Source organism: Furipterus horrens, unplaced genomic scaffold (assembly GCF_987537825.1).
Source record: "Furipterus horrens unplaced genomic scaffold, mFurHor1.1.pri manual_scaffold_7, whole genome shotgun sequence".
Classification (NCBI taxonomy): domain Eukaryota; kingdom Metazoa; phylum Chordata; class Mammalia; order Chiroptera; family Furipteridae; genus Furipterus; species Furipterus horrens.
Window position 1 is genome coordinate 94257146 of NW_028327177.1, and position 15037 is coordinate 94272182.

The 15037-nt window shown below is 39.7% G+C and overlaps 1 protein-coding gene across 1 annotated transcript in view; it reads right to left on the bottom strand.

Annotated features, from left to right (window-relative positions):
• The window catches only part of CCDC66 (coiled-coil domain containing 66), a 77646-nt gene that overhangs the window by 1278 nt on the left and 61331 nt on the right, over positions 1-15037 (bottom strand). The window contains 4 exon segments of the mRNA XM_090284002.1: positions 448-575; positions 831-1069; positions 1785-1825; positions 2398-2888. Coding sequence (XP_090140128.1) covers positions 448-575; positions 831-1069; positions 1785-1825; positions 2398-2888 — 899 coding nt within the window.

The following is a 15037-nucleotide window of genomic DNA, read 5'->3' on the forward strand; positions in this document are numbered from 1 at the left end:
TTTGGTTTTAGGGCCTTATTGATGTTTTTGCCATTCAAATGTATGCATTTTTCATTCAATAAAATTGTTTTAATATTTGCATTGTCTCACGGTTTCATGCTGGAAATTCTTGAAGATGGCAAGGGTGAAGCAAACAAAGAGTCCTGTTTTATTTCCATTCAAGAATAGCATATGCAAGGTAGGGCAAAAGCCGGTTTACAGTTGTTCTTAGGGATAATAATAACAATAATAATAATACAAGAATAAACTGTTTCATTTACTCAGAACTGTAAACCTACTTTTGCCCCATCCCGTAGATGTTGAATTTTCTTTTTTAAACTGGGATGCAGTAAAGTCACAAATCATGTAACCAACTAGGCACTTAGTAAAACATACAGCCATTCCAACATACAGCCGGAAAACAGGCACGTTCTCACTTCGTTTAAAAAAAAAAAAGAGAAATCGTACCTGTCTCAGTTCTGATAGTCCCTTTAGGATTTCTTGCTGTCGTTCCCTGTTTTTCACCAGGATAGGATTAAGAAGTGGGTCCCTGACACAGTCAGTGTCAAATAGCTGTCTTTGTCCTTGGTCACAGTCTAAAGTCAGATGAAAATGACAAAAATCAAATACATTCCTGACAGTATGATATAGCCCTACACTACAGTATATTCTAAGGATTCCATTAATAAATTTATATCCTAGAAAAGCACTGAGCAAAATTTAAGTAATAGGTAATTAAAAAATTAGTAATGGGCCCCCAAATTTTTGCAAATGTTACAATACTTTATAGAACTAGGACCAGAATGCCAATTTGGATTTTCAATTTATAATTAGAGGGAGAGAATACTTACTTTGTGGATTTTGGTACTGAGGATCCTGGGTTAGAGGCCTAGACAATGGTGCATCTGGATCAAGGTAATATATCTCATTGGTTCGAACATAGGGAATAAAATTAGATGGTTCAGAAATCCTAGGTGATAATTCTATTTGACTGCCTCCTGAGACCAGATTCTCTCTTTCATAATTATTTTTTAGTGTCTGAGTTTGTTGAGTTCTGTTTTTCACCACAGGACCTGGTGGTGACTGAGATCTGTATTTTTTCAAAAAAGCATAAATAGGGACTAATGAGAAATTGTATGTTTCAGATTAAGCATTTCTACTGTTTAATCACATTTCCATTTATCCTAAATATACTTGTAACACCTTTAAAAACAGAACAGGAATAATATGAGTTTTTACTAGTACTTGCATGCCAATTGGGGCGGGGACAAAGTAAACTACTAGATCCTGAGGATCAACTCTAGCTAGGTTACTTAAGCGTAATGTTTCTCAAATAATTTCATAAAGTCAGAGCCACATTCTGAGACAAACCTGAACCAGTTACTTCTTGAACAAAGACAAAAGTTCTAACAGTTCTAAATCTCCAGTCAGTTAACTGAATTTCTTATTATCCGCACCAGTCATTTTTCCCCACCCACCCTCCAATCTAAATAGACTGTCTTATATTGACACTGCTGTCATACCTGGAAAATCAAGATTAAGTTGGGAGATAACAGAAAACATCACCCACATTCCTGCCTACAATGCCTAAGCCCAGTTCAACTTAGCCCTTCATAACCTAGTAAGTTTAAATGCTAGCCACCCTTTCCCTTAACCTCTATTCCTCACCTGGTAATCACACCCTTCCGTTTTCTGTCTTCATATGTATACATGCTTGACCTCACCTATATCTTGAGCAAATACTTTGTATCTCTTTTGTACCACATACAAAGCATTAAGTAGCTATGGAATCAACCTATCCATACCTTTCTTTGTTGAAAGAATTAATTTTCAGAGGCTCTTCTCCCTAAAAGATGGATAAATGCAGAAAGGAATAATAGTATTTCCATATGTTCCCACAAAAACTTTTAGGGTTGTTAGAAAAAATATCAAGATATTATTTGAATAAAAGATTCTAGATATTGGGATAGACTGTATTTTTCCTCAGAACCAATCCATTAATTCCTGATCTTATAAATTATCCTGTCTAGCTGGATCATAAACAAGTTCTGAATGGGTGTTTGAATAGCATTAATCCACACAAGATTTAGGGGTAAACTTTTTCTGTAGAGGACCATATAGTAAACACTTGGCTTTGTGGGCCGTGTGGTTTCTGCTGCAACTACTCTAAGCTCAGCAAGCTGTTATGTGAAGCCAGCCAAAGATAACACATAAAAGAATGAACACAGCTGTATATTTATAGAACTTACAAAAGCAGGGTGGAATTGCCCATGGGCCATAGCTGGCCAGCCCCTGATATAAACTACAGCAAATTTCAGACAAAGAACAGCCTCGTGAAAACATGGTTGTGGGGAACTTACTAATCTAGGAACGTCAATATATACTTTAAAATATGTATTTAAGACAGAAGAGCTTTACCTCCTTTTTGACTAGATGCCACTTGACCTTGGGTTCAGTTTCCTGAGGAGATGAATGAACTGGCGAAGTGCCTCTGTTTTGAGAGAGGTTTCCAGGATTATTTCTTTCTACCAAATGAAGCAGTTCCATTTGTCTTCTTACTTTTTTTTCTTCTCTCTGCTTCTGAAGCTGTTTAGGGTACTTTTCTGATGCTGGAATATACCCTTTGAGTGGCTTATTTATATTCCAGTCAGGCCTTTTAGAACATTTCTTCCTATGTTTTGTTTGTTTCTCTGTACTTGTGAACTGATTGCACTGGTCATTACACCAATTGCCTTCTTTTTCTAAGTTGATTCCTTTATTTGGACTTAGCTCTTGTTTGTTTTTCTTAGTGTTAAACTGTTCATTAAATTCTGCAGGTATCTCAGGAGATGAACAATTTATAATTTCCCTCTCTATTACTGATCCATAATGTGATTCTGCACTGGTAAATATTTCAGTATTTAGTTCATCTAAAAGAAAAACAATAACTTCATATGATTTTTAAAATTGTGGTTAAAATATACTTAACATAAAAATTTCCATTTTAACCATCTTTCAAAGATAATTGTTTTATTAGTTACTCCCCTCTAAAACTTTTTTTCTTAAAATTTTCAAAACAGATTATATAGCCATTAAATTTTTTCCCCTTCCTCCCTCCCCCACAGCCCCTGGCAACTACTATCCTACTTTGTTTCTATGAATTTGACTACTCTTAAGTGCCTCATATAAGTTAAGTCACATAGTATTTGTCTTTTTGTGACTGGCTATTTTCACTTAGCATAATGTCCTCAAAGTTGAACCATATTGTAGAATACATCAGAATTTCCTCCTTTTTTAAGGCTGAGTAATACACCATTGTATGTATATACCACATTTGTTTATCCATTCATCTGTCATGGGACACTTGGGATTGCTTCCACCTTTATGAACATGGGTGTCCAAATATCTCTTTGAGATCTTACTTTTCAGTTCTTTCATATATATACACCAAGAAGCAGCATTCCTAGCTCAAATGGTAACTGCTGTTTTCTATAGTGGCTGCACTATTTTACAATCCCACCAATACTGCACAAGGGTTTTAATTTCTCCAAATCCTCCCATTAAGCCATTTTTAAGTGTACAATTCAGTGGCATCAAGAACACCCACAATGCTGTGTAATTCTAGACCCTTTCATCACCCCAAACAGAAAACCTATATCCACTAAGCTGAATCTTCCATTTCATACTCTTCCTCCAACCCCAGCAACTTCCACTCTATTTTCCATCTCTGAATTTGTTCACCGCACACTAGATTCCTTACACAAGTATATCATCTATACTATAATACATATCCGAACTTCAGATGATTCATTTGTAGCATCACATAATATACGAGTAGCCCATTTTTTAAACAAAACTGTCCACACATGGTCTTGGCTTTGACCTGAATATACAAACACTATATGTACACCTTGTATAGCTAAGTATACTTCCGACAAAGTCTAATTTACATTTTTCCTATCAATGGTAACTGACAAAAACTTTTCATCAAAAGCAATGTAAAAAAAAAATTGTGAGATATGAAGTTTTCTTGCTTTGAAATTAACAAAGTACGTAAATACTGAATATAAAAGGATCTGGAAAGTGTCCTTCAGTTGTTTTCACTCCAGAGACACTAGGAAAATGTATTTATAACTGCTCTTGGAACCAAACTTTTAGGGAAATGTTGCTATTGATACAAAGCAATGTTGCATTTCGTGTTTTTTTTTAAAGTCCATATTCCATATACCATTATGTTTTGCCTGCAGATCATGCTTGAATCACATACAACCTTTGTTTTTCCATTGTAAAAATCAGTAAAAGTTTCACCACTCAAAGACATGTGAAATATCCTTACTGCTTATATAATCAGTGATGTGCTCAGCTAGCACAGCTGTGTAACCAGTTGAACATCAACCCTGCAAAAACTTCAGCTTACGATTAAAATTTGAAATTTACAATTAACTAATGAAAGTTGGAGGTCTGGGCTGCATATTAAAAAACAAACAAACCAAAAAACCAGCCCAGTTATTGCTCTCTTTCTTGGAGACTTATTAGGTGTGTTATTCCAGGCTGGAGTTGCTCCAAGACTAATCCCTAGTAAGGTTGCCCAGCCCGCATCATTCTCATACTGGGTATCTTTTTCTACTCTAGACACACTTGATACCTTTCTCTATCCTGCTCTCTGCCCTGGCAGGTTGACTGGTATGGACCACATCAATGGATTCCTGGGTCCTCTGGTTTTTACTTCTGTCAAGAGGGTTCACAGGTAGATTAAAGAGAGAAAAAAAGAGTTAAGTCAAGATATTTATTCCATGACTCATTTCCTGTGACTTCACCTCAGGATGACTGTTCCTTTACCAAAAGTCCCTTTCTAAATAAATCATCTTGAATTATTCAATTTTGGGACCCTGACTGATTACATTTTATTTATAGCTGCTCGTTGTTAATATACATAATTTTACTGCCTTAAAGAAAACGACAACATAACATTCAGACTTCCAGCCAAGATGGAGGATTAGACTGACATGCTCGGTCTCCCTCTACAACTACTTCAAAACAAAAGATAACCAGAAATTCCAGAAAATAAAGCTACATGGAAGCCCAACGTATGAAGTTATAAACCAGCGGTGCTCATCTGGATGGGTAGGAGGGGCGAGAAACTGTGGTCCTGTCTGTGGTAGCAGCGGGCATAGCGGCGGGACTGCAAGAAACACCAGGGGAGCAATCCTGCTGCAGTCGAGTCCCGGCAGCTCGCGATTCCAACGCTGGGAAAGGCAGCCCCCCCATTGCCTTGGACGGTGAGGCCTCAAGGGCGGGGGTATGGATCCCGGTCTCTCAGCGGAGAGTAATGGCAGGAATCCATCTTGGACCCCTGCCCCCACACAAAACGCCACAGTGCGGCGAAAAAGGCTGCCGATCACCGCCAGTCACCGGGTAATGACGAGTGCATGGGGCTCTGCCCCCTACAGCCTGCCCAGGAAGCAAAGGTAAACACAAGTCTGTCAAAATGAAGCAGACAACAACTGAAATCCTGGTGACGCAGCTCACCAGGCAGCAGATGCGGGACCTGACAGACGAACAAATAGAAAACCTTTCTGAGGCTCAGTTCAGAGCTATAGTTATAAGGTGGCTTACAGAATTAACAAAAGATCTGGAACAAGATAGGGAAGGAATGAAAGCTACTCATACTGAAACGAATGAAAACACATACGAGACAAGTGGTGAGGAAATAAAATCCAGAGATCAAATCAACAAACCAGAACATAGGGAAGGAACAAATAGTCAACCAGTGCAGAAAGAGGAAACAAAAAGGGAAGAACACGAGGAGAGGCTCAGAAACCTCTGGGTCAGCTATAAGTGAACAAACATTCAAATAATAGGAGTGCCAGAGGGCGAAGAAGAAGAACTAGGAATTGAAAAATTATGTGAAAAAATAATGAAGCAGAACTTCCCGAACTTGGGGAAGGAAATAGACTTACAGGTCCAGAAGCACAGAGAATTCCAGAAAAACTGGACCCAGGGAGAACCACTCCAAGACATACTATAATCAAATTGTCAAAAATTAAAGATAAAGAGAGAATCTTAAAAGCAGCAAGAGAGAAGAAAGGAATCATGTACAAAGGGGTCCCAATTATACTATCAGCTGATGTCTCAAAGGAGACCCTGCAGGCAAGAAGGGACTGGCAAGAAATATTCAAAGTAATGAAAAGCAAAAACCTACAACCACAAGTACTCTATCCAGCGAATTTGTCATTCAGAATAGAAGGGCAGAGAAAGTGCTTCCAGGACAAAGTAAAACTGAAGGAGTTCATTAGATCCAAACCACTATTATATGAGATGTTAAAGGGACTGGTTTAGAAGAAAGAGGATCAAAACTATGAACATTAAAATGAAAACAAGAACCAACAACAGAAGCTAGGGAATTGAAACAAAGGCAAACTAAATAGGCAATGAGAGTGGAAAAAGAACTATAGATATGGGAAACATATTGGGGGGCGGTCAGCAGGGAGGGGAAAGGGGAAAAGGGAGGGAGATGGTACAGGAATTAAGCATAGTAGAAGGGAATGGAGTAGACAGGAAGAGGTTGAGAGGAACTATATGCACAACCAATGGGCATGGACTAAAAGGGGGGGACAACTGGATGGAGGGGGGCCACCAGGTGGAAGGGAGCAGAGGGAAAGGAAATTGGGACAACTGTAACATCATAATCAATAAAACATTTTTAAAAAATGACAAACAACTATCAACAAATGAATCTAAAAAATAAAAACAAAATCCAACTAAGCAAACCAGAATAGGAACAGAATCATAGGTATGGGGATCATTTGGAGGGTTATCAGCTGGGAGGGGGAAGGAGGAGAAATGGGGAAATGGTGCAGGGACTAAGAAACATAATTGGCTGGTACAAAATAGGGGGAAGTTAAGAATTAACATAGGGTGAAGCCAAGGAACTTATATGTACGACCCATGGACATGAACTAAGGGGGGTGGGTTTGCTGGGGGAAGGGAGGTACTGGGCAGAAGGGAGCAAAGGGGAAGAAAATTGGAACTACTATAACAACATAATCAATAAAATATACTTAAAAATTTTTTTAATTTCACTTCCCCTTAACTAGTGTGAGAATTTATATATTTTTGTTGTTTTTGTGGACATGAGGTAAGGACTGAACCAGATTCTTCAGGTTTAAGAGCCAACTATCAAAAAATAGCAAGAGCTCATAAGCAGAATAATTTCAGATAAGTAAGCAAGTTGCACTGGCAAATTGCTTTACCACACTTCCCCTTTCAAGGTTCTTTTCTACTTTCCTGTCAAAAAATGTGGGTAATTTGGTGTTGTTTTAAGGTGAGATCTAAAATTAACTAGCAGAAAATAGTGCTATAGTAGGACATAGATTTCTTTTAACACCTTTTTGGTTTGGGGCTCTCCATTACACATTTCCAGGGTGGTTTTTTATATTTCTGAGGAATATAACTTCTTAACTTATGACCATTCAAACTGATTTTTGTCTCTTTTTAAGTTACTGACAGGAGGCTGTATTGGTAATTAATTTAAAAAGTGAAGCTTTCCAGTTCAAGGTGGTGACCCTAGTAAGACCCTAAATTCACCTCCTCCCATGGACACACGGACATCTACAGAAACATATGGAACAGTTTCCTCTGAAAAAAATCCTAAAGACTGTCCCAGTGGCTCCTACACATCAGGCAAGTGAGGAAGAGACCACACTGAGGCCACTCAGAGAGGATGAGACACAATGAAGCCATAAACCCTACCCCCAAGCATGTCAACACATGAATCAAGAGGGAATTCAAAATCCAGAGCTTTTCCCTGAGGAACAAAGGGTTTGTACACCACATCGTACTTTTAAGACCTGCACTTAAGAAATGAACTTCCAAAACATCTAACTTTGAAAATCAACAAGGCTTGCAAACATGAAACCCACAAAGGCTCACACATCAACTCTCTTGCCCCAGGGCCCAGGGCAGAGGTAGCCAATTGTGTTATCACTTTACTTGAAAAAGGCTCATTTACTTTTAGTGAAACATTTGCCTGAGGAGTAGACATGTAACATATCTAGGGGCCTGCTGGGATCTCCTCTGGAGGACTGACAGTGGTGGGTGATTTTTTATTATTTAAGTCTAGACAGGTTCCCCCACCCCAGGCAGGTATCCTCTCTTTGCTCCTCCTGTCTGGTTCCAGCTGACATGTGCCATCTTCATACTCTCCCTGCCCCTTTCCAGAGCGTCAGTATTTCTTGGAAAGCAATTGTAACATGCATCTGATGTCCTATTTTTTGTGGCCACCGCCAGGGGAATGCCCCTTGATGGCCAGGCTCTGGAGGCCATGAGGGCTTGCATTCCTCGGTCCCATGAGACTGTAACAATTGGAGAGAGGGTTCTTGGCAGGCTAGTATCCCATTCTCTTGAGTTGTTACCAACAAGTGGGTGGAATATTGTTACAGAGCGAAAGGGGGTCCTTTCATGTGGTGCCTTGGTGTAAAACCCAACAACTAGTATTGAGGAAAACAGGTCTTTATAGTATTCCAACCTGGGGAGGGCAGTGGGCACTTCAGCTCAGAGCCCTGTTTTCCCATGGGACCGAGCACTTCCTTGCTCCCCAAAAGGCTATAAGCCAAAAACATGCCCAGAAGTTCCCCATCCTTTATCTGTCAGCTGTCTCCTTCAGGATCTGGGGTACAATGTCATCAGCCTCCGTATAAGTGTCCAGGAAAACATGTGCCGTGTTGCACTGGATCACACATGGTTCTCTCTCTGCCCTTTCAAAGCTGCATGGATTTCTTCTTCCTCCTTGCAAACCATGTGGTTCTCCCTCTCTACCTTCTTGCAAACTGTGTGGAACTCCCTCTTTACTCTCTCTCCCCTGTGCAAACTGCGTGGAGTTTCCACTATTCTCTGCAAACTGCTTCTCCTCCCCAAAATGGCTGCCACCTTATTTTTTTAAATCCCTAACCATGGCCTGTGATGCAGTGAACAGAGTAACTGGTTCTGACCATTCACAGAACCTTGTGCAGGCCCCATATGCTTTCCTCACCATTCCATGGTCAAAACGCCTACCATCTCCTTGGGGCCTTGGAAGAACCAAAGCCATTTGCATAACTAAGATACTAGCTACTAGCTAGAGATATGCAAAAGCATCTTGAAAGCAGCCCCCTTCCCCCCCATCTCTCAACCCACAGGCTCTGGGGATTTGGGGAGACCTATTCTGTAACTATCACAATCACAGAGGTCCCCACCTGAAGAGAAAGGGGTCTGAGCCCCAGCCTGGTTGAGCAATGGGGGGATGAGCAAAAAGGGATTAAGAAGTGCAAACTTATAAAATAAGCCACAGAGATGTACAGCCAATAATATTTCAGTAACACTGTAGAATGACAGATACTTACCAGACTTCCTGTGGTGATCACTTTGTAAGGTGTATAAATGTCAAAGTGCTATTGTAAGGGACAGATAAAAGTGACTCCCAAACCAGTAAGAAATGATTAGCAGCAAAAGAGAAATGTAATCTTGAACAATTATAATTTAGAGAAATGGGGCTGGAGACATAAACAGTCAAGAGTTAACCCAGTGTGAGGGGCACCCATCACTGAATATTTATCACCTGGGAATTATGCATAGTGAGCGAGTTAAGGAAACTTATTCATGAGTTAAATACTACCCTTAGTTGATTTAGTCGATGTCAGATTGTAACTCTGGAGTATCCAGTAGGGAATAACAGAGAGGAAGGGGAGGGGGAGGAAAGGGGGTGGTTTACTTGCATTAGGATAAAAGCGGCCAGCTCTGAGCATCGGTACGCGTCCTTTGTTAGGCTGCGCCCGGACTTGCAAATCTGTGAATAAACAAATGCCTCATTTACTGCTTAAGTCCTGTGGCCTGGTGTTTTCATTGTGAGCATTTTTCTCACATGATATTGTACAAATGAAATTAATATAATATTGTATGTCAACTATAATTAAAAAGCTAACTTTATATTCCAGAATTTCAAAAAAATTTTTAAACAAAATGTGGAGGAATGGAGAGTAAAAATGTAGTGATTTAGAATGCATCAAAACTTAAGTTGTTACCGACTTAAAATCAACAGTTATAAATATCAGTTGTTATATGTAAGCCTCATGGTAACTAGAAAGCAAAAACCCATAGTAGAAACACAAAAGAGAAAGTGAAAAGAATCTAAGTACACTGCTAAAGAAATCTTCCAAACACAAAGGACAAGAGTAAGAGAAGAAAGGAACAGAAACTACAAAACAACCAGAAAACAATGAACAAATTGGCAATAAGTACATACCTATCAACAGTTACTTTAAATGTAAATAGAATAAATCTCCAGTCAAAAGACAAAGAGCGGCTAAACAGATATAAAATTAAGACCCATCTGCAGTAGTCCCCCATTACCTGTGAAGGATATGTCCAAGATCCCCAGTGGATGCCTGAAATCACAGGTAGTACTAAACTCATGCATGTTTTTGCCCATAAATACATGTACTTTATAGCTTCTCTTTGGCACATACCATTTGTGAGCATCACTATTCTTGTGCTTTGGGGCCATTATTAAGTAAAGTAAGGATTACTTGAACATAAGCCCTGTGATACTGTGACAGTTGTTCCGATAATGAAGTGACTGATATGCAGGTAGCACATATAGGGTGGATTTGCTGGACAAAAGGATAAATCATGTCCTAGGTAGGACAGGACAAGATTTTATCACGCCACTCAGAATGGCACACAATATAAAACTTATGAATTGTTTCTTTCTGGAATTTTCCATTTAAAATTTCCATGGTCAACTGAAGTTAACTAAAACCACGTAAAGTGAATCTGTGGATAAAATTAAAGACACACACAAAATAAAAGTGAAGGGATGGTAAAAGGAGGACATTACGTAGCGATAAAGATGTCAATCCAACAAGAGGATACAACATTTGTAAGTATTTCTGAACCCAACACAGAAGCACCTAAACATATGGAATATTAACAAACATTAAAGGAGAAACAGCAATATAATAATAGTAGGAGATGTTAATAACCCACTTATATTAATGGATAGATCATCCAAATAGAAAATCAAAAGGAAAACACTGACCTTACATGAAATGTTAAACCAGATATAATTCACATATATACATGCACACAAAACATCCCATCCAAATGTAAGAGAATGAACATTTTTCTCAAGTACACACAGAACATTATCCAGGATAGATCATGTATAAAGCCACAAAACAAGTTTTAATAAACTCATGAAGATTGAAATAATTCTAAACACTTTTTTCAACTACAATGGTATGAAACCAAAAATGAATTACAAGAAAACTGGAAAATTTGCAAATATGTGGATATTAAACAACATGCTTCTCAACAACCAAAGGGTCAAAGAAGAAATCAAGAGAATTTCAAAAAAATACCCTGAGACAAATTAAAATAAAAATATAACATACCGAAACTTATGGAATGCAGTGAAAGCAGTACTAAGGGGGAAGTTCATCATGATAAATGCCTACATCAAGAAACAAGAAAAATTTCAAAGAAACAACCTAACTACACCTCAAGGAACTGGAAAAAAAGAATAAATGAAAACCAAAGTTACTAGAAGGAAATAAAGAACACAGGGGAAATAAAATAGAGACAAAAAAGACAACAGGAAAAAACAATGAAACTAAGAGCTGGTTCTTTAAATAGATAAAATCAACAAATCTTCAGCTAGACTTACCAAGAATAAAAGAAAAAGGACTCAAATAAAAAATTTAGAAATGAAAGAGTTGTTACAGCTGGTACCACAGAAATATGAAGAATCATGAGAATACTATGAACAAGTATACACCAACAGATTTGAGAACCTAAAAGAAATGGATAAATTCCTAGACACATACAACCTACCAAAACTAAATCCTGAAGAAACAAAATTTAAACAGACCTATTACTAGTAAGGAGAATCAGTAATCAAAAACCACCCAACAACAAAAGTCTAGAAACAGATAGTTTCACTAGTAAACTCTACCAAATATTCAATGAAGAATTATTTACCAATCCTTTTACAAAAAAATTAGAAGAGGAGGGAATGCTTCTAAACTAATTTTAGGAGGCCAGCATTATCGTGATACCAAAACTACACATGTCTGCCACAATAAAGTAAAATTACAAACCAATATCCCTGATGAACACACATGTAAAAATTCCCCCCAAAATATTAACAAATTCAACAATACATTAAAAGGATTATATACACTATGATCAAGTGTGACTTACTTCAGGGATGCAAGGATGATTCAATACACACATACCAATCAGTGAGATACACCACATTAAAAAATGAAGAATAAAGATCATATGATCATCTCAATAGATGCAGAAAAGTATTTGACAAAATTCAACATCCATTTATCATTAAAAATCTCTCAACAGTTAAAGTGGGAATAGAGGAAACATATTTTAACATAATAAAAGCCACTTATGAAAAGCCCACAGCTAACATACTCAATGGTGAAAAATTGAAAGCTTTTTTTAAGATCAAGAACAAGACAAGGATGCCCATGCTCACCACTTTTATTCAACATACTACTGGAAGTCCTAGCCAGAGCAATTAGGCAAGAAAAAGAAATAAAAGGACTCCAAATCAGTAAGGAAAAAGTAAAACTCACTATTTGCAGATGACATACTATATATAGAAAACCCTAAAGATTCCACCAAAAAAAATAAATAAAACAAAACCTGTTAGAACAAATGAATTCAGTAAAGTTGCAGAATACAAAGTCAATAGACAAAACTCCTGTTGTAGTTCTAGATACTAATAAGAAACTATCAGATAAGAGAAATTAAGAAAATAATCCTACTTACAACTGCATCAAGAAGAATATTAGGAATAAATTTAACCAAGGAGGTGAAATACCTGTACATTGAAAACTTTAAGACTATGGAAAAAATTCAAGAAAATGCAAATGAGAGGAAAACTATGCCATGTTCACAGATCAGAAGAATTAATATTGTTAAAATATCCATACTACCCAAAGTGATCCAGAGATTCAATGAAATCCCTGTCAAAATCCCAGTGGCATTTTTCACAGAAATAGAAGAAACTTGTAAAATTAGTATGGAACCACCAAAGACCCAGAATAGCCAAAGCAATCTTGAGAAAGAAAAACAAAGCTGAAGGCATCACACTCTCTGATTTCAAACTATACTACAGCTGGCTTTGGCTTTGGCTTTGGCTCCAGCTCTCTCTATTCCTCAAGGATGTCTGAATGATTGTGCTGCAGCTGCCTGTATTTCCCAACGGATAGTATTTTGGATGCGAAAGAACTCCGGGAGTAGCCTAGGGTTGGGCTGGCCTGGCAGAGGGGGGCAGGGTTATTCTTCTTTGGGTGTTCTAGAGGGGATGACCTCTGAGGCAGAAGTCTGCCATTCTTCCACGATCGTGTAGCTTGTGTATCTTATGTTGTTTTAGTTTGTAAACTAATCCTATAGAAATAAAATAACTAAAAACCAATAGGGGGGATGACAGGAGAGTCCAGCTGTTTAGCCTTAATTGATAGATGTGATTAAAACTGTGACTTGAGGAGGGAGGGGAAGATGGCGGCGGAGTAGGGACAGTGTTCTCAGCTCACTCCTGTTAAGGAGAGACTCCAGGAACGAATGCGGAGAGGAGTGACTGAGTGAGTGTGGATCTCCGATAGCATGAGCAGGGAGGAGAGCGTGGGACCAGTGTGGATAGGGGTGGAGGAGTTTACCATACACTGCAGGCTGAGTCATTCTGAGACCCGGTGCGTCTGCAGTAGCAAGCCAGAGAGCTCACTAGCCAAGAGCTGCTTGGAGGCTCCCCCTGCTAGGGGCACACCGATAAGTGAATTCTTCTAGGGAGTTAGGGAGAGGATTTGGCTGAAAAAGCCAGAGGAGGGAGAGAACAGTGAACAACCAGAACTGGGAGAAACTGTGTGATCTGAGTCTAGAGGGAAATCTCCTCAGCTGCAACCTCCGACCGAAAGCTCGGCACTCCGGGCGCTCACAGCACTTGTGCTAGGGCCCTACAGAACAAAGGGACAGTTTTGGGGCAAGGAGACTGGCTGCACAAAAAGCTGCTGCAGAACTCTGGACCGGGGGAGAGCTCCTGAGCAAGAGAAAAGTGCATGCCCCCCGCGCTTTGAGCAATCATGCTAGAATCCCACAGAACAAAAGGCGGGTTTGGGGCTAGGAGAGAAATAGGACGCGCAGGGTGTGTAAGTAGGGAAGAGAGCTGAGGCGGTGGTTCTGGAGTGGAGACAGTTTTAGGGCGGGGAGAAGGGCCCGCAGGGAAAGGCTGCTGCGGAGCTCCAGACTGGGGGAGAACTCCTGGGTAGGAGAGCGCTGCGCTGACTGACCACACTAGAATCCTGCAGAACAAAGCGACGGTGCTGGGGCGGGAAGAGAGATAGAGCGCGCAGGCCTATAGACAGGGAAACCAGCAGAAGCTGTAGCTCGGAATAGAGACAGTTTTGGGGCAAGGAGAAGAGCCCACACAGGAAAGCCACTGCAGAGCTCCAGACCAGGGGAGAGGTCCTGGGCAGGAAAGTGCCACTGGGCCTGGCGCTTTGACTGACTGTGCCAGAGTCCTGCAGAACAAAAGGACGATCTTGAGACAGGGAGAGAGGTAGGGTGCGCAGGCATATAGACAGGGAAGAGAGCCGAAGCTGTAGCCTGGGAATAGAGACACGACTGGAGGCAGGGCAGGGATTACTGGCAGGCACAGGCTGGACCAACAGAGGGGAGGAGTAGCTGGACAAGCCTGAGGAGGGCTGAGGCAGCCTCAGGAGGGGACAACTAAACGCAGCTCACAGCAGAGCGGCAGTAGGCCCATGAATAAAAGACTAGTAATCCCAGAATCAAGCAGAACCCTCCCACAGCCAGCCAACCAACCAGAAAAGATTTGAAAGTCATGGAATTTTGAATAGGGGCGGACTCAGGAAGGAAGGAAAAACAAAAAAACAAACAAACCAAAAATACCCAGAGACTGTGCCTAAAAGTTGAATTGAGTTAAAATCCTCATTCTTTTATTTCTCTCTCTCTAACAGCCCCTCCCGTCCTTTCTTATTTTCTCTTTTCTCCCCTCCTCTTCCCT